Source organism: Protopterus annectens, chromosome 1.part1, assembly GCF_019279795.1.
Source record: "Protopterus annectens isolate FY-2018-M chromosome 1.part1, PAN1.0, whole genome shotgun sequence".
NCBI classification, from domain to species: Eukaryota; Metazoa; Chordata; order Ceratodontiformes; family Protopteridae; genus Protopterus; species Protopterus annectens.
Window position 1 is genome coordinate 1,164,264,062 of NC_056726.1, and position 25,874 is coordinate 1,164,289,935.

The 25,874-nt window shown below is 36.8% G+C and overlaps 1 protein-coding gene across 1 annotated transcript in view; it reads right to left on the reverse strand.

Annotated features, from left to right (window-relative positions):
- PRKCG (protein kinase C gamma) overlaps positions 1-25,874 on the reverse strand; it is a 4,166,346-nt gene that overhangs the window by 273,354 nt on the left and 3,867,118 nt on the right. Inside the window, exons 16-17 of the mRNA XM_044080462.1 lie at positions 12,521-12,628; positions 11,909-12,049 (exon numbers count right to left, since the gene is read on the reverse strand). Of these exons, the coding sequence (XP_043936397.1) occupies positions 11,909-12,049; positions 12,521-12,628 (249 nt within the window). The remainder of the gene's footprint in view (positions 1-11,908; positions 12,050-12,520; positions 12,629-25,874) is intronic.

Genomic DNA, 25,874 nt, shown 5'->3' on the forward strand with positions numbered 1-25,874 from the left:
AAAGAACAGGTTAAATACCTGGGATATGTGATATCCAAAGAAGGCAGAACATTAGATGAAGAACGAAAAACAGCTATTTTACAAGCACCCAGACCAACTACCAAGAAGGAAATGATGTCCTTCTTGGGAACAACTAATTTTTGTCGAAGTTGGATACCGAATTATGCTTTAGAAACGGCTCCATTGGCTGATTTAATATTTAAAACACCAATGGCAGCACAAGAAACACTACACTGGACTCCGGAAGCAGAGGCAGCCTTTTGCAGACTAAAAAAACTAATAGTTTCATCATTAGTTTTAGGGCTTCCAAATTACCATAAGAGATTTTTCCAAACTGTAGATTGTAGGCGGGGATATATGACGCCAGTACTGACGCAACAACATGGCGGCAAGCAACGCCCCATAGCTTACTATTCATCACAGTTAGATCCGGTGGCACGATCATTACCGGCCTGCGTGCAAGCAGTAGTCGCAGCAGCTATGGCAGTGCAAGCTTCAGCCTCAGTGGTGTTGTTTCATCCTCTCACGTTGAGAGTACCTCATGCAGTTGCGATAATTTTACTGCAGGAAAAATAGCATTTTTATCCCCTGCCAGACATCTTTCTTGCATGACCATACTATTGAGTCAACCCCATATGACAATTGAACGTTGTACAACATTAAATCCGTCGACATTACTTCCAATTCCTGTGGATGGCATACCACACAGCTGCCTACAGGAAATGGAACAAATAACCACACCCAGACAAGATCTTACTGATGTACCTTTAGCTGACGAGGTGACATTTTTGTGGATGGGTCCTGTAGACGAGGTCCTACAGGGAAGAACCTAGTGGGCTATGCAGTAGTGACTGATGACGAAATCATAGAAGCACAACCCCTGCAACATAACCTGTCAGCTCAAGCAGCAAAATTGATAGCTTTGACACGTGCTTGCACTCTAGCGAAAGGCAAATGTGTTAACATATATACTGACAGTCAGTACGCTTTCTCTACAGTGCATGTCTTTGCACAACAATGGAAAAACAGGGAATGATAACATCTACTGGCAAGCCGATTAATCATGCAATTAATTCTGAACCTGTTAGATTCTATTCAGTTACCCGCTAGAATAGCTATCTGTAAATGTGCAGCCCATACAAAACAACAAGACAGAATTTCAAAAGGGAATGCTCGGGCTGATGCAGCTAAGCTGCCTCAAACCCAGAAACTGTGCTTTTGAATAAAGAACTACAACCTTCTGAGACTCTAAATTTAGAAATGTTAAAAACAATGCAGACATTAGCTACAAAAGCAGAAAAGCAAAAGTGGATAAAACGAGGAGCAATCCTTGAAGAGGGACTGTACATCTCCAAAGAGAAAAAGCCCATATTGCCATCTAATTTATTTAAATATGCAGCTTTGTTGAGTCATGGGCAGAGCCATGTCTCAACAGGGGGGATGGTACAGTTAGTTAACAAAACATTCCAAACATATGGATTCACAAATTATACACAAAAATTTTGTGCAACATGTCATATTTGTAGCAAACATCATGCACAGGGAGCATTTAAACCAAAGCGAGGGAGTTTTCCAACACCACCCTATCCGTTCCATACTATTTGTATGGATTTCATAGAACTGAACAAATGTGAAGGGAAAAAATACTGTTTAGTAATCATAGATATGTTTTCAAAATGGGTAGAAGCTTTTCCAACTAGAAATCCAGATGCAGCAACAGTGGCAAAGGCCCTAGTGAAAGAAATCATTCCTAGATTTGGCATACCGGAAAGAATTTATAGTGACAATGGGACACATTTTGTTAACCAGACGATACAGCAGCTTGGGAGATTTTTTGGGATTTCTTTGAAAAACCATTGTGCTTATCACCCTCAGTCAGCAGGACTGGTGGAGAGGTACAATGGAATCTTGAAAACAAGTTGAGAAAATTAATGAGTGAGACTCAAAAGACTTGGATTTGCTGTCTGCCTTTAGCACTGCTGAGCATGAGAACTGTTCCAAATGTAAAGGGCTTGACCCCTTTTGAAATAGTGTTTGAAAGGGCATATTGTGTGCCACAATGGAAGGCCCTCATGCCTGCAGAGCTGGAGGCCGATGGCTCATTAGCTAGTTATATGAAAAAGTTATTAACAAATAAGACTGTTTTGCAGTTGAACTCTTTTCCAGATAAACAAGAAACAAAACCAGAAGCCGTGCTGACCCCGGGGTCCTGGATTTGGCTGAAAATCATAAAGAGAAAGAACTGGGCGAGTCCAAGGTGGGAAGGTCCGTACCAGGTACTGTTGGCAACACCCACTGCAGTGAAAATTGCTGAAAAATCATCTTGGGTTCATTTAACCCACTGTAAACCTGTTAAGAAATTCAGTTTGGACATACCACAGGAACAGGATGGCCAGAGGCAGAATGAATAAAAATGTGAAACAACCCCAGAGACACTGGTTCACTGGCCTACTGATCATACACTTAATAACTATGTTTGTAGTAACTTTTTTGTTGTTATGGTTTTTCTTGCATATAACTACAGAAGTGAAATTAATAAAACGTGATGAAGGACTGGCTACAGACTGGCACCCAAACTTTAACACATACCTGGCTATGAAACGAGTTTATGTAGAGACTATGAACGTTTCAAATTGCTGGGTCTGTACTGCAATACCCACAGCATATGGAGGACTTTTGATGTCTGCTGTCCCCTTGGGAATAAATGCAACTTGGGAAAACCTGTTATTTGACACAGGCACTGTGAGATCACAAGACAAAGTGGCATTACATTTGCCTGTTACTCAGAAAGGAATTGTTTGTTTTGTTAAAAATGATACACTCCAGGTTGGTTGGAGTAACTGTAACATAACTGTGTCTTACAAATGTTATATAAAACCTATAGACCAAGGTACTAGTTGCAGCACGAATTATGATTCATATTTAAGCTTGATGAAAACAACATTGAGAAATGTGCAAAAATCTCCTGAAATATATAGACAATTCTCTGTTATAGATAAGAAAATGTTTCATTCAGGGTTAACCCGCATCAGTACAAAAGTAGAAAACTGTTATTTTGTTTGTGGAAAAAAGGCCTATAAATGGTTACCTGAGAATTGGTCCGGCAGTTGTTTTTTGGGTTATCTGGTTCCAGCCATAAGACATACTGCAAAATTGCCCCTGGGTAAAATACGTAATGTAAGAGATGTAGCTCACTGAGCTGAAAATACAGTCAGAAAACCTACTAATCCAGTGGGTAAAATTGAAGCAAGCTGGAAGGATCATTCGTCTGTGAAGGACAAAGAAAAATTGACCCATATGGACTTGAGTGACAGTGTTATATCCTGGGCTGGAATATTCCCAACCTATGGAGCAGTCAAATCGATTTGGGAATTGAAAAAATTGTCAAAACTTCTCGAAGTAATGAGCAATGCGACTTTTTCCGCTCTTGAACTTGTGACTGATGAGATGAATGCAATGAGAACAGTTGTATTACAAAACCGAATGGCTCTCGTCTTCACCCTAGCGGAGAGGTGGTAGCTTATCAAAGAAGAATGCCATTCCAGACAACCAGCATGAAATTAATGATCACCTGGAGGTAATACAGCAGGTGTCAGCAATGGCAGAACCAGGCCCAAACCCACTGACGAACTTTTTCCAGAATCTGTTTGGGGGTGGGGTCCTTATGAACATTCTGATTGCAATTTGTGTGGTACTGCTCATAATTGGAGCATGTGTCTGCTGGGATACCCTGTGTGAAAAAATTAGTTAAAGACTTAGTTGATGTATCAGTGACTGAAACTATGTACCAAGATATAGAATTGAATTTGTTGATACCAAGTGAAAGTCTATCTGAAATATAAAACAAATGACTTACTTAGCTGAAAGTCCTTGAAAGGAAAAGGCTAAGAAATGAACTAATACTGTTTATGTTTCACATAGTATTAAATGCATTAAAAGGAGGGAGAATGTTAGAAAAATCTACATGCTGCTTAGAAAATATATTTACAATGTGTGCTGCTTAGAAAATATATTTACATACATGCTGCCTAGAAAAATATATTTACAATGTGTGCTGCTTAGGAAGATGTGTATTTAATCATTCAAACATATATAAGTTGTGTGATCAAATATATAGAGAAATGTGTGCTTTAGTTAGGAATAAATGTACTTAAATCCATAATAAAGAATAAAGGTTAGGTAATGCATTTAATTCTGTCTTACTAGAATAATAGTAGAAATAAACCTGCATATTATTGCTTGAAGCACAAGCTGCAGTGTAATCAGAAATTTGACCTTGGCAGCTTGCAGATGCAGTCTGGCTCATGTCTTTCAAGTAAAGATTATTTTGCAAAGTTAGAAAATAATAAATCTGTTCGCATGTGTGTCCTCTTTCCTGCCTCCACCAGGAGAGAAGCCTTGTGCACTATCTCTGATAGTGCGCAGCTGGGAACAAGAAAGACAAAGGGAGGCTTTAAGGAAGACATACATCTATTGTATTTGAACTAATCAGAGAACCTTGAATTGGCTACATCCTCAGGAGGTCATCGTGACTGACCAGCTGCTTGCAAGGCTGCAACATTCTCATGGGAAAAGGACTTTTTGAGAAACACAAATTCAGCACTTTTTATGAATTACTATGATGTAAAGACCCTGTCACTAACCACACCAGTGAGGTGGGCAAAACTGATAATGAAATGTATATAACCAATGTGTTTTGGTCAATAAAGCAGTCAAAATTCTATACAAACTTTGTGTATGGTTTTTTGCCTCCTAATGTACATTAGAGCTTTAAGATACTCAAGCTCTCCTGCATTATTGTTTGTTATTAATTGACATTGTGTTTGAATAACTCAATGATTTTTACAGTCTGACTCTAACGAATTTATTTAACATAGTGTCACTGCACTGTGGAATAAATAATTCAAGGTGTATCTTCTGTATGCACTGTGGAAGCAGGCAAACTATGTAAACATTGTGCATAATAAAAAAATGTAGACATACGGGTGATACATAGAAATCTGTGGTCCATGGCAACAGAAGCAACTAACAGAATAAGGGACGATTAATATTGTATAGCCTGTAAATCCGTTGCTATCAGGAAGTCCTTACTACTTAGGATCATATTGTTTCTTCAAGGGGAGTTTAAAAGAATAATTTCCCCAACAATTAAGTACGATATTTGAGATCGTATTTAACTGAAAATGACTGTGTTAGACTCGGTCTTCATTTGCCTACTCTTTGACTCTAAACAAGTCACTTAAACAGATACTTCTCCTGAGGTAAAAGAGGTTTGTGCCTCTAAGGCTGACCCATTTACCAAATATGTAAAATAAAGAGGCAGAACAAAGAACAGTTAGCATTTTATTTGGTAAGTGGTTTCATCTAATAAAACTCAAAGCAACTTCTTTAGACCAATGGGGTGTTTATTATTTATTTATTTATTTATTTATTTACAAGGGTAATTTAGCTGGGCCCTGACAGGCCCCTTTTTAGTGGAGGCCTGGGGAGAAAAGCTCCACAGTTACAAATGTTACAATAAAAGTCCTTTTGACTGCACTGTTTTCTTTAGCAATGTTCATTTGATTAGCTCTGTGTCGACTCTCTGGTTTTATATTAATGTCTTTTGTTAATGAAAGTAGGAATTTTATCTCCTGTTCTTTTAATATTCTTATCTCCCAGTAAAATGTTCCATTTGTACTAATTGTTTCTTTACAGCACCTAAGTCAAGACTAAAACTCACAGAAAACTCAAACCTCTGTCAATACTTTAATACTTTCATCAACCATGACAGCCTGCCCTCTTCAAAGCCCATGTCAAACCTGGGTTTAAAGGCAGGCTACTTGCTTTCCCTGCCATCAGCTTTAACCTCTGAAAGCCTTTGATAACCTCTTCATTGAATCCTCTTTTATAAATTCTCAAATTCACAAAACCCATTATCAATATCAGCTGTCTAGCCACCTGTCCTTTTACGATAATTCTTTACAAGTAATAAGAATACATATTTTCATAATTTAAACAGACATTACTCAGAACATTCTTCTTTGAAATGCCCGTGGTGTCCAGATTTGCTTGATTATATTTCTTTATCAATAAGCCTAAAAGTTATCTGCACGTCACATTTAAACTGAAATACTAGAGTGGAAATACAATAAATTAGACAAGCAATAAGAAGCACAATCTAACTTTTGACCATGATGAAACAAACAACAGGTGTTTAAAAATATTTAGCTTTGTCAAACAACTCATTTGGATGCAAATAAATCTTTTCCCATGTTGCCAAATATACATTTTTGTAGCTAGAGGCCACTGCTGCATCCATAGCAATGACTTAATTTGGTAGAAGTCACTTAACCAGATAGTGTTCTCATGCTGGTCCTGGAAAGTGACATTTGTGTCCAGTGGGCTTAACTGGTTAACAAATTATTAAAAAATGAATGTGTATACAGAGTAAATTCTTCAGACATTTTTATGGCATGGTAAACAGCTTTGTAGTTTCATTCCTCCTCTTAGAATCATTGCAACATAAAGTGCTGAATTTTTTTCTTAACAAAAGGAAACAATTTAGCTCAGAAGAGGTTATGTTAATGGAAGCAGTGAAGGACTGATCTGTTATTAGTAACAAGGTACCTCTTTACAGACAGATAATTTATGTCATAGGAGAGTGCAATGATGTAATATGACCCACAATAAAAACTGGTAGGGTACTTATTGGTAATGCTGGGGACATCACTTGTTTTAGCAGAATGGGTTTGTTTTCCCCACATACAATCGCATATGACTAGATAAGTAGGACAGAAAATGAAGAAAGATACTGAATGTGACTCATTCTAGTTTGGGGAAGGAGTGCCATTGGGATGAGTATGTCCACATCCTGGTGCAGAGGCCCTGACTCAGCCCTAGCAATCAGCTTATCTTTATCTGCTTATTTTTTGAGTTACTAAGGGATTTAGAATTTGGATAGCCAAGAATCCTGTTGTGCAAACTGATAGTTATCGTGGTTTGTTTTTAGCTATCACCTTTGTGGAAAACTCACTATATAATGACATAAAGTGCCAGACTGTACAGCCATACTTCTATGCATTGTACAAGGACTGGTGCTAATCCATGCCTCTGCGAACTGGAAATAAGCATCAAGCTTCAAATCGTACTGCTAAATCTGGCCATGGGCCTGTTATATAAATGAAAACAATCCATAAAGGGTTCTCAAACAATCTGACATTAGAGAGTGGTTTGAGCCCTGGAAGGGTACAGATGAGGAGGTTGGGACTGAGCAGCTAATGATGGCCTGTCCATACTGGAGTGACGTGGTGTGACTTGCTGCACCACTGACCTCAAAAGGACTATTTTTTGAATACTGGTAGCAGCTGTTAGCTTGGTGTGGTTTAGAATCTGTGTATGCTAAGGGTGGCTATATTAGGTATGTGAACAGGCCACAAGGGACATTCTAGGCTGTAGTTCAACTGTAGTTACTAATTGTTGTGTAAAGAAATTTAGGTAGAGATGTGAATGAAGGCCTGCTGACCACTGCCTCTGAAGAAAATGAAAAGGTCATATAGCTCTTACCTTGATTGGGGAATTAATGGACTGGCTCTGGCCCCTAAAGGGAGTGAACAGGTCAATAGAAGGTTAAAGATGGACACCTGGCTGATTGCTGATGCTGAGGAGAACAGATAAGAATCCTTATGTTTCCACTTATTTGGGTGCATTCTTGCACAGTTCTGTGATATCGGTGAAAGTGTAAAATATAAAAAGAATGAATTTCAAGTGTAATTCAAAGTGTTGTTTTTCTTTGATGGGAAAGCTTGAAGAAAGATATAATTTAGAACCATTTTGTGCTGCCTTTGAAATATGTAGATCTAAGAGTATTCACTACCGGCACCTTGCAGGTATTATCATGGATTTTCTTACTCTGCACTTTTTTAAATTCATTAGACAAACTTTATAGGTTCATAGGTTCATAGGTTCATAGGTTCATACTAGGCTATCTGCCCAAGGGCATTTATAAGCCTAGCCCATAGTTATGTGGCTTTCGCCACCCCTTTAGTTTGAATAAAAACTATGCCTATCATTTTGCTGTGCCTCTGTCAATCAGTGACACTGAAGTAATCCCTGGGGTATATCTGCAATCTCCCATCCATTGGTCAAGATTCCTCTTGAACAAGGCCAGAGAGGTGTTCTGCCTCACATGTACCGGGATTTTGTTCCACAGCATAGGGAGTCTCTTCATTTGCTTCACATTTCATCTTATAAGACCCTTTTAATGGCCAGTAATACTTCTCTATATACTAATGGTAATCCTAAGAACAGTTTTTTGGAACAACAGATATGTTTGTTTAGTATCTCTCCCATATTTAAAATTACTTAAAGTTCTCTGAGTAAACATTGTTTTACTTACAACAAATTGTGTACATGAATAATTCATTCTCACAATTCCACCATTAACATTTGGAGATCATTTTCTTTTCAGTATATACAGTATATATAGACCTTCTAATTTTAAGTAAATTGCTAGTTACTCGTAGGTATTATGTCTGCAGTGCAGTTCCCTATGGTGCAGATCTGTATTATACCTGTTAGAAATGTCTACTCATACTGTTATCTGTTGCTGTTGTTCTCACCTTCAGTACAAACAGTAAGCAATCTCTCTCTCTCTCACTATATACATATATATATATATATATATGTATATATATATATATATATATATATATATATATATATATATATATATATATGTATTTATGTATATAGGTCTTCCACCACTGCAGCTGCTACTCAAACTTTGGTCAAATGGGTTCGCTCTCAGGACATTATCCCTCTGCACCACGGAACTATGGAAACCTAATTCCTTATACTTCCCCAGCTAAGCTGATTAATTCTTTAAGAGGGATGAATTTGCCATCAAAATTGTGTTTTTATTAACAAGTCATTAGCAGGCTATGACCTATGAGGCACAAGGTGTGTATCAGCGCTATCCTTTAACCCATTTTATTTGTCTAGCATTTAATTAAGCAATAACAGAAGACATCGGCGTGGTATATTAAGATTTCCCATGGCTGGTGTGGTTTAATCATGAGGGTGAAGCCTGAGTGATTAAATAAAGCCAACTGTGGGTAAATCTTAATATACCGCATCACGGAGTTGGTTATTGCTATTATACAATGACATTATTTAAGGAAAAAAAAAACTTTTCTTACACGATGTATTTGTATAATGGTGCTGCGGTGTCCTTCCACTTCTGCTATATATCCTGTTGCCTCTATTGATGTACTGCACATGCGTATGGGACTTGCGTTCCTACTTGTACCCAGTACATCAGTGTTTTGGAAAGGAAGCAATGGAGAAAAGAAGGTCACTGTTGCTCCGTTTTTCTTTTTTTTTTTTTTAAATAAAAAAAACAAACATTTCGGACAGTTTTGGGGCAGGAGAGAAACAGAATTGAGGAAATATAAGGAAAATTAGGTATGTGTCTTCAGTTTTGAATAACGTACCTGATTTTCCTAGTATTTTCTCTGTTTTGTCTCTCTGATATGTCCAGAGTCCAGATTTCTATTTGTATTTATTTATTTTTGTAAAAAAAAATGAAAAGTTATAGTATATACCAGTGGAAAAAAAAGTCTGGGTGACCAGACCTTTTTCCATTGGTGTATGCTCAAATTTACAACAGGCACACTGATTTGGCTGACCAATCAGCATACTTGTTTTGGAATATTAATGGCCAGTCATTATATAATATCCTATTTTCCACAGTGTTGATTAGTGAACAAATGTATTTAGTAGAAAAAAATTGCTTGAATAATTCTCCAACATGAAGAAAATTACCCATTTTTTATATATTTAAATTTATCATTGTTGCGTGGAACATTGCTAAAACAGAAGGACAATTTCATTCAGATACAAATACATTAAGTCATGAAATCAGAAGGCTAGTAGTGCAGCGGTGAAACCTGTAAATCAATTTGAGTCTCTCCTTGTATGTTGTGTTAATCTGAGTAAATCACTGAGTTACCACATAAAAAGACTGTTATGCAGACTTAAATGTTTAACAAACATAAAAAATATCTTGATGAGCTTTATGCTGAGAAAATGAAACAATCTTTGTATTTTGCCTTTTCGGGGAAAGGTTATATAATTTGAGTTTTCTGAAAAGCAACATTTCATATCTAATAAGGTTACATACTTTCTTCTCTCTCTCTCTGTTTAATCATTCTGTTTATTTCTGTAGTTAATTTTTTATCTTTATAATATTATGATGAAACTGTGAACATATACTGTTAACTTTTTTCCATATACAAATGCAAACAATAAAGTTATTTTATGTGTATATTTTTTTGAGAAGAAAGGCTTAACACAGCCAGCTGTATTTGGTAGCACACCCAGAGAGCTAGATTTGTATGCATTCTTTAAAAATTTGACTATTCTTAACAAATATCTATATATATATATATATATATATATATATATATATATATATATATATATATATATATATATATATATATATATAATATAATATAATGTTATATTATATAGTTATATATATATGTGTATATATATATATATATATATATATATATAAAACCCAATGTTTAAAAATCATTTGCCTGTATTACCTGCTACAATGCTTAATGGATTGGACTAGTGTTTTATACCTCATTCATCTACAGGACTTTTCCTTCCAGTACAACATTCTGCTCACGTTGGAGTGCAATTGGAATATTGAGCTATGAATTCATGTACCAGGAGTGAGATCAGAACTCTCAGCTTTGTGATGTGCTGTTATAAAAAAGGATAGTGTGCAACCCACTGAGCCACTGTCACTAACACATATTATTTCTTCTGTATAATTAATGTGGGTATTTTTTTCATATTGCAAATCAACAGATAATTGGAACAAGACTGATTCTAAGGAGGCACTTTATGAGTTGTATTGATGAATATTGTGATAACTTCTTCTCTCTTATCTTCATACCATATATGTGGCCATATTTAGCATCACAACCCTGAGATTATGGATCAGACAGAAGGAGGAATGAGCGTTAGCAGAAATCCTGTCTTCCCTAATTGTATTCTTTGTGCTGCTATCTGCTAGATTAAGTAATACTTGAGATGCACTGAAGGGAGGTGAAAACAGGCCCAAACGTACACCTTTTAAGTACCATTGCAGAGCTTAAGAGAAGAAAATAAATGTACAAAGGGTAACTCACAATAAAAAGTGGCACACCACCCCTTTTTTGGATGCTTGCCCAAAAGACGAGGCATAATATGGTTTTCTAATTTGTCTTTTATAATCAACAGTGGTACTTCATGTAGTGGACATGTGGAAAAACAGATGCTGCAAATACTAGGAATACACAAAGGCTATAGCCAGTCTTTGTCTGAAAAGATAATATAAATTATAGAGCAGATGAATTAACATTAACACAACTTACATAAGTCCATTTTTCAATGACGAGACAATCACTGATTATAATATTTGAGTCAGAGTTTTTAAAATATCTAGGAACTATGTTAAGAATATGGTGATCACATGACATTTTCTATCAACAATATAGCACAATCTAAATATTGTCAAAACATACCCTAAAATCAAGACTAATGGAAAACTTCAACAGCAGTTTTGTATCTTAATCCAAATGTTATCCTACATATGTTCATTTTATAATTTTTGACTTGATGAAGACATTATTTTTCATCCATGTCTTCTGATAAATCCTCTATTCAAGACTTTAAATTCATGTACAGGGGATTATGGACATTTCTTTTAATACAGCTCAAACATGCTGGAGGCAAACAATCTATCACATGAAATCAATCAAACATAACAAAGGCAAATAAATTGTTTATTAACTACTCTCTTACAATGATGAGTGGATTATTTTCAAAGTTTAAAAAGCACCATGAATTTTAGAAGAAAAATGCTTACTGCTCTTGGCTTGAATGGAGGTTGAATTTCTAGTCTTTCCAAACGATCCCAGTCTATCCTGCGGAAGAATGCATGATCACGAATATCACGCTCACCTTCTGGACCTGAGCCAAGTCTTTTTGCAGGATGTTTTGTCATAAACTAGAAATAGGATAAATGTTATAAATACTTTTATTTACTTATTCTTTTCAACAAAAAGTGTTTCACTCTCAGTTGCTGCCTAACTTTAGAAAGTCAAATGTACATAAGGTGCTTTAGGTTAAGTAGATTATAATAAAGGTCTACTATAAGACTGAACATGTGCAATAATAAACAATACCAGAGTCACTAAAATAACATACATATAATTACTCTCCTTTTCTTTCTAGTCCTCAAATATCCAATTGTTCCTTGAATACCAATTTCAAGGGACTTAAATGTTTATCAACAGATAAATAAGACCAGTTGCTGTTCATAGTAGAATCATGGATGCCCTTTTTCTGCCATATTAATGAAACTCAACTTAGTTATGGTGAAGGAGAAAAAGTAATAGGCAGGTTTAAGACTATTTAGTCCTCCCATGAGTTACTTGGAATACACATGATGACAAACAATAAACTGTGTTCTTCTTACCCCTTTACATATAGAGACTGCCTCTCGAGACAGCGATTTGGGATATGGCACGTTATGCTCCATGATAGACTGGAACAACTCATCTTCATCTTCTCCATCAAAGGGAGGCTGTCAGAAGGAAAGGAAAGGAAGAATGTGCAAAGTAGTGGAATCAGTGCGTTCAAACATGATTCTGTACTGAGAAGTTACGATCTGAACCCTAGTAATACTTTTGCAATTATCATTATTGTTACTGCAGTTTTATTTGTCTTGCACCAGCTATCTCATACTTGACAATACAAATATACTCAAAAACATGAAAAAAAATACAGAAGCATAAGCTGAATTAGTTAGAAGTAGCAATACATTAATTAATGAATTCAGTTTGGTAACTGGAATACAGCACTGGTCCAAGTGAAACTAGTTCAGTCTCAGTCCGGACAAATATAAATGACAGTAGACAAGCAAGTTAACTAGAAATATTATGAATCCAAACAAAATGTTGTGTGTGGATAGCAATGATTTCAATAACAATAACAATAACAAATTACAGAGCATAAAGGACATTAAGAATGGATCAGCTATGTGATGTTTGACTGACAATAATTGGATAGATTATAAGTGATATATAATGTTTGCAACTAAAATTGTGTCTGGGTTGTTTTCATTTATATAAATGCATGATTGCCTATGTCATATGTGGTACTTTAAAAAAGATGTTTCTTTTTTTTTTAAAGAAGGGATGATTAGAGACAACAGATAAGAAGAAGAAAATAGGTAAATAGTGAAGGGACAGAGCACAAAGTGTAAAGGATAGCAAAACTGAGGTAAGGGCACACTGAAATGAACTCTATACAATATATGCAATGTTGAAGAGCTATATATATATATATATATATATATATATATATATATATATATATATATATATATATATATATTAATGTAGGAAAATAATGTGAGAAGAAGAAAGTTCTGCAAGTAGTTGTACTATGTGTTTATCTTTTATTGCTTTAAAACGGAATGTTGGAATATAAGGGGGAGACAGAGGTTAGGGGGAGAGGAAAGGTTACTAATGGAAAAAGGGATGGGAAGTGCATTGAAGTGGAGGCTGAAATCAGCTGCTGTGAGGTGAGAGGAGGAGGAATGGGCATTCGCCGAATATGCAATAAATATATCTATTTTTGAAAATTTTAAATGTCTATGCAAACATGTAGCAGTATGGTCAGGAACTGAGGAAAAAAGTGTATATTTTTAACTTATCTTGATACCACAACTGTACTAATATTCTGACAGCACTATAAGTACCCTAACCCAAAATTCCTAAAGGGAAGTAGTTGTTGACAATTTTATTTTGTAATACCCCAAAATTAATTAAAGGGTGGATAAAATGATATCATATATATATATATATATATATATATATATATATATATATATTATATATATATGAAACTTGGGGCACTTCATACAAATACATTATTCCTAACCAAGGCTGCTAAAACCTCTGTTGCCTATTCCCAACTCATATCCACCGTGCTGTATGCATCATCAGGGTTTACAAACCTTAGACAGACCAACTTAAAGAAGCTTGAAACCTGCTATAATAACATAATTAAAACAAAATTTGCAACTGGTGCATCCTACCAGTGCCATCACTGCCACTCATTAAGGGAACTTGACTGGCTTGAACTTCTAAACTTCTTCACCTAAACCAACTTTCTTTTGCTTACAAACTGACAAATCATCCTTATAAAATCCTACCACTTCAGTACCTACTACAAACGTACTGCTCCTCTAGATCCCTACGTTCCAACAGCAAAAATCTTCTTCTAGTCCCCAAACCCAACAATTCCTCAGGTGAAGCAATATTCTCTAATACCATACCCAATCTTTTGAATAACCTTCCCCACTCTATAACCTCCTTACCATCTATCTATCAGTTCAAGACTGCACTCAAGTCTTATCAAAAATTACACTGGCTCGGCCCATGCCCTTTTCCTGACTACAAATCCTCATTCTCCTAACATTTTAAACTCTCTTATCTATATGCTACAGTGCATTGTGATCTAAGTTCTGACTCTTCAATCTTATTTCATTTTGTTCTATTCTCTTAACCCATCAAACTTTGCATAATCTATTTCTCTTTTATTGTTTGTTTTTTACTATTTGTTATTATGGTATCATATGTCTTATTGTATATTACAATTTGTATATTTTTTATTTTACTGTTTGTCATGATCACTACTGTAACACTATTTGTATACTTGGAGCTTTTCTCCCCAGGCCTGCACTGAAAAAGGACCTATGTCCAGTCGGAATTTCCCAGTAAATAAATGTAAATAAATAAATAAATACATATATACTTTTCTTTAAAAAAAAAAAACACACGCACTTTTCCAAAACATCCTTCCATACTGACCAATAATTTCCTCTAATAAACACTTTACAGTTTCTCTAACAGACATAATTAGGTAGGTATAACAAACAAGATTTGCATTTGTCAAGATTGTAAAAGCAAAACCTGAACTTGCATTATTTTACCCTCTGCTATATGGTTAGACCTACTGCAAAGACCCTGCTTATCACATCCTACATTTCTGAAGGACAAGCTAAACTCATTCACTCTCTTTCCTGCACCCACTCATAGGTTATAAGATTCATAGGGAGATGTGAGGTACGAGGTTTGAAATTCATGTGAGAATTGAGGGGCCTAGAAAAATTTCCTAAGAATACTGTCTCATTAACTGACATATGCAGAATCATGCAGAATGCAAACGGAAGTTGAGGTACTCAAACCTAAAATTCAGGAAGTAGCTAGTTAACAGATTTCTGAACCTCTTTCTCTTCCCCAAAAAGGTGGATAAGTTAGTCCTTCCTAATTTTGTTTCCATATTTACCTTTCCAGGGATAACTCAGCTTGTCCCATTCTTTTGGCACTAACTCAAACTACCACCACATATGTCCCTATCAGCTCATCAAAAAATCAGTTTAGTGAACAGCATTTTCAGTGCAGTTACATTTAACACTGAGATTGCGGTACAGTGAGGATCGGAAAATTTGCCCTTTCCTCACTGTATTGCAATCTCGAAAGTGGTATATATATATATATATATATATATATATATATATATATATATATATATATATATATATATATATATATATACATAATTAGTGGGGGGTCTGGGGGGCACAGCCCCCCACATGAGGGGAATTCGATGAATGGAATTTCTGATGAAATGACGTTCATTGAAGTGATGGTTCAGTGTAGTGATATAGACCCCCTCCTTTTACTCTTTTCAAACTCCAAAGCCTTTTGCTACTTGCACCTCATCTTCAAGTTGTATCCCATCCTCTTTCCACCATCATCTCAATTAAAAGCCTACACTTCCTTTATCCCAAATCTCTACCTATTTGACTTATTTCACCATATGTTCTTATAGCCAATTCCATTTTCCAGGTCTTCTCTTTTACTTTCCGCATGACTTCGCTTATAAACCCTTAATGCAGTGTGTCTATAATACTATTAATCACTAACTTGTCTCCTTATTTTGATCCATATTCTACCTCTTATCTTTGAGAGTCTCTTTTATTCCATTCTTTCTTTAAGCTTATTCTAGCTGTATTGTTTTATTTTGTCTATTTAAGAAAATACTCTAGTCCCTTATTATTTATCCCCATTTTACATAGTGGCAGCTGCAAACCTTGCCATGAACCTCTCCATCTTAATCATTGTAGAATTCCTGGGATGAAAACAGCCTATTCAGTCATAAACCTCCACTGTCTCTACAATACATCCTGTGGTGCAAGAGGTTCTCCAGTTCGATTCTCTGGTGTGGTGCATACCTCTCAACTGTACAGATTTTCACAGGATGGCCAGATTTTTTACTCATATTTTTGGTCCATTTTTCATAAAATTGTGGTTTTCTGGCAAATTACTGGCAAATCATTGAGGACTGAAGTCAGAAAATAATGACAGACATTTGAGTTTCAGAATTCATACTCTTCAGAAAATTCATGTTAATGCTAATTTCTAAGTTTGCAAGAACAATATTTAAAATTGTACCTATTTCTGGGCCTTTGTACCACTTTTATTTGTGGATTTGTCCAGATTTCTTGCTCTAAGAGGTTGAGAGGTATGGTGGGGTGTCTTTTGTGTGGAGTCTGCATGTCCTCCCTGCATTTGTGTGGGCTTCTTCTGGGTGTTCTGGTTTCCTCCCACATTACAAAGACATATATCTGGAGTGTTTTTCCCCACGCCTCCAGTGAAAATTGGTGTTGTTCCAAGTCAGGCTTTCACGGTAAACAAATGTAAAACTAAATAAAATAAATAAATAAATATTATTAACAGACAGCCACCTGTGAATAAGCAAATACTGCTTCTTTGTCCTCTTAAGTCCTAGTCTTTAAACAAACTCCTTAATTTGTGGACCAGCATTTCCATATCCAAGAGGAAAAGTGTTAGAGATAGGGTGTGCCTCTATTTTGTATCCGTTCCTAATTCACTTGTTTCTTGTAGGCCCTCATTAACTCTAAACTTTGACAGCTGGGCTTCCATGCAATGCCCTCATCTTCCTGTAAGAAACAGACATCTCATACCATATGATTTTAGGAATGAAATAAAAAGCTTAAGCTGACACAGTCAAAGTCTTTCTGCACATCTACAAAAATTACTTATGCATTCACATTTTTCACCCAACATCCCCAGTCTATAAAATTCACCAACAGTCTTGAAAGATTCATTGAAGATCCATCTTTAACAAAACCTATGCCCTCATACGCTATAATTAGGAGGCTAATCTCTTCCACTGTGGCTACCCATTCCCAATTAAAAGCTTTGCACCTGGATTACAAAGTGCTATGGGTCTGTAATTACCAGAATCCTCTTTCTATTCTTTTATGTTGTATAATGCTGTCATCTCTACTTGTCTCGTGGATACAGGGGTTATCCCCCTGCCACCTATGCCATTAAAATCTGAATTAAGATCCCTGATATATTCATTCTAGCAGTTTAAGAAATCTATTGGCAAGCCAGTAAGTTCACCCAGTTTCTCATCCTCCATGTGTGTTACTGCCAGCACTATCTCCCTGGCCTTTATCTTTCAGTATATCTGCTTCTTCATAAGTTCTGATATTGCTGGTTCCCATCATTTCCCAAATAAACTACCATATTGTCCTTTCTTTCTATGTAACTTTGAGGAAAACAACCTCAAATACTTTCCATATTTTGACATTTTTTGCTATCATTTTCCACTGTCTATTCCACATCACCATCACACAGCAAAGCTTCTTCTGCTGTCTTAACCTGTATGCTAGAAATAACTTATATATAGCTAATATTGCCAGTATTTATAGAGATTAATGCTACTTTCATGGGAAATAAGAGCACACATAAGCCTATGCCGTATGGTAATGTATAGTTAAGAAGTAGTGTATGCCTGTATGCCTGGCATGTACAATACATTACAGAATGGAATAATAAATAAGGGTAATGGACTAAGGGGTGAGAGGTAGCCCTAGGGCAGTAGGGCAGTGACAGACAGCAGAGCAGGCAGCTATATCAAAGGAGGTACGTGAGAAAAAGACAGAAGGGTACTGAAGGTGGGAGAGAGAAAGAGAGAGAAGAAAAAAAACAAAGAAAAAATGGAGGGGCAGGGCGAGTATAACAATAGTAGTAATTAACAAGCACAGCATGCTGTACAGTGCAGAAACGCAATATCAAAGGACAGGGGAGATGAAAGCGATCTCAAAAGGACAGGCCAAAAGTACCTTCATCCAGGCCTTGCAGCTCCTCTTTTACTGTCAGAATTATGTAAGACCTGATCATTCTCCTGCTTATCTCCCTGTCTAAAAAATGCATTTGCATTAACATCTAGCCTCTATGATTCAGCTATAGCTCATTATTTGCACTCCACAAACAGCCTTTATCCCATCCCACTCACTCCAATCATGCCTTCCTCATCCTTATTTATTTAGCAGCCGTTCTATTTGGTGTCACCCTCTTCAATTACACAAATTCCAAATCCACCTGCTATGCTTCTTCATATTCAAATCCCAATCCACCACAAGCAATGAATGACTCAAAATTCCTTTCTATAAAATCTTTACTTCATTAACTTCCCGTCCTGTCACCCCAACTAATGCCCTATCTGTTCTATGTGCTTGTTTATATTCGTGCCTACTGACAACATATTGCTTTTTCACTCCCATTTTTCCCTAAATATATCTATCAAACATAAAGTAGCCTTACATATCTTTAACATATACTATGTTTGATGGAATCCCTCCATCCTACTCATCCTAGCCAATTCGGGGTTTAGAACCATATTCAGGTCTCCTCCATAAATCACTCTGTCTTTCTTCCCATTTCATCTACTCATCCTTGCACACAGCATCCTTCACACCATCTGTACTGCCTTCATTTGGTCTGTCATAGGACAGCCACACCACACCTCTGGAGCTGTATGTAGTTCCACATGCTACTCCTCTTCTTGCTTCACCACTAATACTTTCTTCCAAGTTTCATTTCCCCTTCCCTCACTAAAATCCCCATTCATCTCTTGCAGAGTTTTTAACACAGTCCATTGCTACTCATTTATGACTCTTGTTCTAAATGTTACTTTTTTGTCTTCTGGAAAATTTCAGCTCTTTTGAAAATATATATAATCTGTCCTGTATTCTCTCCCTCTTATCTGGACTATTATCAGCCCCCAACGCGTGCACACACACACACACACACACACACACACACACACACACACACACACACACACACACACACACACACACTCATATGCCCCTGTCTTAAATACCTGACTCCCTTTTTCTCATATACCTAGAGATCCACTAAAACTATTTACAAAGGCCTTTGGCCATAATGCAAATGAGTGCCACCCCTCCATACACACACCTCCTGCATACACAGACACAATATAGGTCTGTGACTGTTTTTTGGCTCTACTTATTTCTCTTTCACATAATGCACTTAGTGTTCTCATATGATGGCCTCATAATGCCCTATCCTTTTCTACTAGAACTTCTTTGCATCTGCTTAGGATAGAAATACCCAACATTACTGCTAAGCTTGTGACTCTCTGGAAACAGTACCTGTAATGTTCTTCTAGTGAAGCTCACTGGTTTCTGTTTTTTTGTCTTGTTTTAAACACATTGTAATAAACCATTTCCTTTTCACCCAATAAACAGAATTTAGACTTTTGTGAAAATTTAGAAAGCAGTTGTAAGGCCTTCTCTTTACCCAACCTCTTTTTCACTCATTGGTATCAACATGCTTTCCTCTGATGCTCCACAGTAAAAGCTGTTGGAATTTATAAAGACACAGTAGGTATGGGGTCCCATATGGATGTAAAGGAGGCAGCTTTAAATGACAGAATACATCAAAATATCTGTGAATGTACAGAACCAAAGAACCAAAAAGGAGTTTGTGAGCCCAATGGGTGGCAAAGAATGAACAACTAGAATCACTTTGAAATGTGTTTTTTTTTTTCTGGCAAGAAAACTAAATAAATTAATTTGATGGTTGATATGGTGTAATAGCCATAGAAACAAATTCATATAGAAAATATTATGACATTTCATACAGACTCAACATTTTGTGTACTGGGGAAGGAAAACTGCAGAAACATTACACAGAAGGGGGAAACTGTCAACTCATACTTTTTCATCCATGGTAGTAAAGTTCTGCTTTTGCAAAGAGGAAAATAAATTTGGAGGAAAAATAATTGGTGTGTTTATGCAGGAGGTGCCCAATTAAATGGTCTTACAGAACTACACCGTCTCAACCACAATATTAAAACTTCCAAAGTACAGCGATGCCATGTTAAAGCAATATAAACCATGTGATTACAGCTTAAGTGTAAGTAAATGGAATTAATGCAAGTAAGCAGCAGAAAAATAATTTAATGTTAAGATGTATAAAAACAAGTGCCACAAACAAAAAGTAGTCCTCTGGCTTACAATCATTTGCTAAAAGCCTACCTGGAATGCCATGCATGATACTCAACAGCATAGTCGAAGGTAACAGAAATGATGCATGCTTGCATTACAAGTAATATAAATTGACTAAATGCTTTAATGTGTCTAGTCTTGAAGGGAAACAGGAAATACAGTGTATTTTATGTATCTCAGTAGAAATCCATACATTTCAAGTAAGTATCCTATTTCTAAAATATATGTTCATACGAACTAGACAACACATTTTGAAGCTGCGATTTGGACAGCCCAGGAATGATATATAAAAGTACTGTTTCACAGAAGGGGCAGCTAATAATTGGAAAATGTAGCTAAGAATATGGTAAGCTAAGAAACAGTGACTAAACTCTAGAATATGTGTACGAGATATAAGATTAGTCTTTGGACTGGAGGGGGTAGGATTTACCTGACAGGTGAATGAGGCCCACAACTCTTCCAGTAAATAAAAGTCAGACTGAGTATGCCATGCAGTCTTTATATGCCACCGAAATGTGTTTTTTCTTTTGTTTTTACAGCACAGAAATTTATTTCACATAATCAAAATTGAAGCCTTGAGCATCCAGAAGATTTTTGAATACAGAAACAGGAGACCCCCCCATACTGCACACTTTTAGTGTAATAGTCAAATAGTATATGCAGCCTTAATGACCCAACTCTTACCAAACATTGTAGCATGTTGTATACATGGCTAAAAATATATTCAAAGGACTTGCATATTCAATTTTTTCACACTTCTCGATAGGAAACAGGGCCGCAATTAAAAAAAATGTAATAAGGTCTTTTATACGTACAAAAAAATGTAAGGAATTCCTTACATGAAAACTTTCATGAATTCAACAGTGGTGTTATGAGAAGAAAATGCTGTTTGGATATTTCTTCTTTTCCCAGTTTGGGGTCGCCACAGCAGAACTCTGGTCCGCTAATGATTGGCAGTAGATTTTTTACGGGTGCCGAGGTGCCAGCTCAATGCCCAACCTTCATGCATGTCTTTCGAACACCACTCGACCATGGGGAGGACATGCAGACTCCAGACAGAAGGCACTCCAACTGAGAATCGAACGGGAGAACTTCTTGCTGTGAGGCACCACCGTGGCTTATCATGCAGTTTGGATATTTCTATGTCTTCTAAATACCTGGCTTGTACTATGTTTATTCTGGGACATTAATCCAGAACCAAGAAACATCTTAGGAATTGCTTCCCTTCCACAAAGATGCAGTCCTGGTATCAGCCCGCTTTTCAGAATTCTCAATTTGGTTTAAAGCAGAATGAACGTTTGCAGACTGATGCTAGGTCCTGGACAATCAGAGGTGGGTATTATGTCTATTCTGAGCCTCTCATTCAGACTGCTGTTATAAATCCCCCATCCAAAGATCTTGTAATTCATCTCAGCTGATGACACTGTTCTATATATTTTTGTGATGAGCCCAGCCCATGTTCTGGTTAATAGAGAAAACAGCACTGGTGTCAAGAAATGGAAAATGTATATCCTTTATTCCACAGTTAGTCACCAAACTTGGTCCTGTCATGTTGTCCTCTGCCAGTTAATGAGCTTCGTAATGGTTGTCATCTAAAGTCAAAGTTAATTCTCTACCTTTCTCAGTTATGATGTATTAAAATCCTACATTATGAATTCCTTAGCTGTGTTATAATTGCTTTTAAGGGGTATTAAAGTAGAATGTAGTGTAACATATACTCATTGCAGTATAACATATTGATGGCTACTCTCACGGGTTAATCATTCTTAAGGGCTAGATTGTACTACAGACTTAGAAACAGGTGCACTCATCATATCAGCCCTTTGATGTATGCATGCTTACATAGACTATCTCCTGATGATTATCGCTGGCTGTCGTCTTCACACCTCTGTCTCCCCTAATTCCAGTCACCCTCTCCACGGTTACTTTTGTAGTTATTTAGACCCTTGCCAGAAACATACAACAAGCATTAGTAATTTTGCTCTATAATCCGTCTTAGCCTAGACTTGACATTATTTGTCATATGGCACCTTACAACACAAAACCAATAGTGCAGAGAATTATATTCATTACATATTTATAGTAATTTACAGATTATTATTAAGTTCAATATAACGCTACAGCATCAATACATTTAAATTAGCCTATTCTTCATGATATTACTGCTCACCCAAATTAGTCTTCCCTAGACAAATCGCCAACAACAAAACATAACCGTTAGCGATAATTAAAATCCAAACTGCTCTAGTATCTAGCAAGCACCTCTCCCGGTGGAGCCATATTCTGCAATAAACATTAACTTGAAGAACACATTGCAATACACTCAACCTCCAAAACATTTTATATAATCATTAGAAAAATATCAAATACAAAGGAGGAAAAGCAGCGCCCACACACCACAACCCAAATTTTGTAGCAACACAAAAAAAAACACCAAAACAGTACTGCAGAAGAATTCAGGAACCACTTGGAGGTATCCGTAAAGTAAAATATAACTTTAATTAAACACAAAATAGAAAAATCCAGTAAACTGCCTTAACTGAATTACCACGTTTTTCATCCTGCAATAAAGGGCTTCATCAGATGAAGATGAATTATTTTTGGAGCAACAGACTGCATTGTATCATAACAATCTGATGCATATTCATTGTGATTTTTTAATAAATTGAAGATGTGTCAGTTACAAGAATTTCTGTTTTAACTCTGTACTGTGCATTAAATATGTAGTGCACTTTGTGATGTATGTTCAAACAAATGTCAATAGAACTAGCCTGCCATGGCTGGCTTGTAAAGGATGGCTGAGAAGCTGCAAACAGGACTAGCATCCAAGATTTTGGAGTGATTGGATAATGCAGAACAGGTACTGTTGTAATCATTTAGAAGGTGGGCTGTCCACCAGCATACTACAGTAAATATATGTCAAAGAGTGCAAGCTACACTTTGTTCTTGTTATGGATCTTGCAAGCATACCCCACAATAAGTATTTTTATTCATTTTGTACAATAAAAATACTTATTGTGGTGTATGCTTGCAAGATCCATAATAAGAACAAAGTGTAGCTTGCACTCTTTGATATATACATTTACTGTAGTATGCTGGTGGACAGCCCACCTTCTGAATGATTTATTCATTTTGTACAATGTATCTTCATTGAAGGTTGAGCGTCAGGGCTGGCAACTCGGTATGTAAAAATCTACTGCCAATCATTAGCGGACCGGAGTTCCACTGTGGCGACCCCTAACCAGGAAAAGCCAAAAGATACAACAACATTCATTTTGTACAATGAGATATACAAAAATATTTATTTTAAAGTGGCATATTTACCATTGTTCACAGTTATATATTTACTTTAAGAAAAAAATATTTATTTATTTTTTTTTTGCTTAAGCCTACCATTTCAAAAATGCTTTATTCTGTAGCATTGCAAAGTTATACTGTGCAGAAACATGCAGTCCATGATGATTGTGTGGATTGCTTCTTGCAGTTTGGATACATCTCCAAAATTCTTGGCTTCATCACTGTTCCACTCAAAAATGAACTACATTATAGATTCATAGATTGATAGATTGTTACTAGGCTGAGAACCCATTGGGTCCTTCTATGCCTAGCCAAGTTTTCCTAAAATAATAATGATGTCCTGCATCCAAATAGGACATTGAGGGCTGGGCATTTATAAGCTACCTCTGTCCATAAGAGACATGGGTGCCAGACCTGGTGTAAGTTTTCTCTTCCCTACCCAGTGGTCTAGGTTGCTCTTAAATTGGGTCACAGACAAACTCAGCTATACATGGATGGGAAGCCTATTCCATAGGAGGGATAGTCTCTGGGACACATAGCTGTCTTTCCACCATATTCTGTTCACGTCAAAGGCAAAATTCAGGTCCTTAGACCTTGTATTTCTGATGCTGTTTGGCTTACGAATATGCAGGAGATTAATAAAGGTGGGGTTTATAGGTGCCTTGCAAGCTAGGCATAGATCACCCTCAGAAATCTATAGGAGACTGAGTAGAGGGAATGGGCTTTACGATGCTCTGCATCAGGCAGGTTTGTCACACCTTGTATTCTTTCAGTGAGGAACCTTTGAAGTCACTCTAGTTGCTGCATATACCTGGTCAGGAATATACTGAAGGGAGCACTGTACTCTATGACTGGTCTGCTAAGGGCCAAGTACAGTGGGATAATGACCTGATTGGACCTAGATGCCATGCCCTTACTTATAAGTTGTGCAGTATAAAAGAATTTCCTCAGCACTGTGGCCACATGGTGGTCAAAGCTAAGGCTACTGTCCATGTGCGCACTTATATCCCTGATCACTGTATCAACTCTTAGGGACACATTTTCAACATGATAATTAGGCAGGATGACTGACTTCTCAAAGGGTACAATTGTGCATTTCATAGCACTGAGTTTAAGACCATGGCTTTGGTACAATTTGTTAGTTAGAGATAGAAGAATGCTAGTGGTTGCAGGGGAGTCAATGATAACCCCAGCTTGCAGTCATCAGCAAATATCGTCAGCCATTAACATTCAGCATTTGCTTCTACTTTAGAGAAATAGATGCCAAAAAGGAGTGGGCCCAGTACCAACCCTTGGGGGACTCCCACTAGAGACTGACCTTTTGTAGAGGTAGCCTCACCTATTTTGTCATCCTGGGTCCTATCAGTGAGCCAGTTGGCTATCTAGTGGATGCTAAAAGGGTTTATACCTAATTTAGTGAGCTTGTCTATAATGCCTGAATGGGGTATTTCATCAAAAGCCTTGGGCATGTCGAGGTAAGCTGCGTGCGTAGTCTTGCCCTCATCTATTCCCTTGGTGACCGTATCAAAGAAGCCCACCAGATTTAATAGGCATGACCTTCCTTTAACAAAACTGAACTCTGATGGTTCCAGCATTTTAAGGTTACCTATGTCCTCATTTATCATGTACATGATGATTCTTTTCATGGCCTTACGTATGAGGCAGGCCAGACTTATTGGCCTGTAGTTACTTGTACTGGTGGTTAGACCTCCTTTGGGCAGGGGAATGACTTTAGCCATCTTCCATTCCTTGTGCACTAAACCTGACTGTACGCTCCAGTTGAAAATTCATTCAAGTAGAGTAGAAAGGTTTTGTTTCATGTTATTTAATAAGTATCCCAGGATGATATCAGGGCCCATGCAGTGTTTCTGGCATTGGAAAGTGCAATCAAGACCAGTTCCCTAGTAATGGTTGGGGGGATTGTGGTATGTGGTATTTTCTTTGCATTACTGGGGGAGTGGGGGAGAAGTTTGAGCTGAACCTGTCAGCCAAAAGGTTGTCAATGGCCTCTGGTTCTGTTTGGGTGATGCCATTTACAATAAGTTCTGCCCATTGTTTCGCATTTCCTTTAAGGTTACAGAAATAGCTGTGGAAATATTTGTGGTTATCC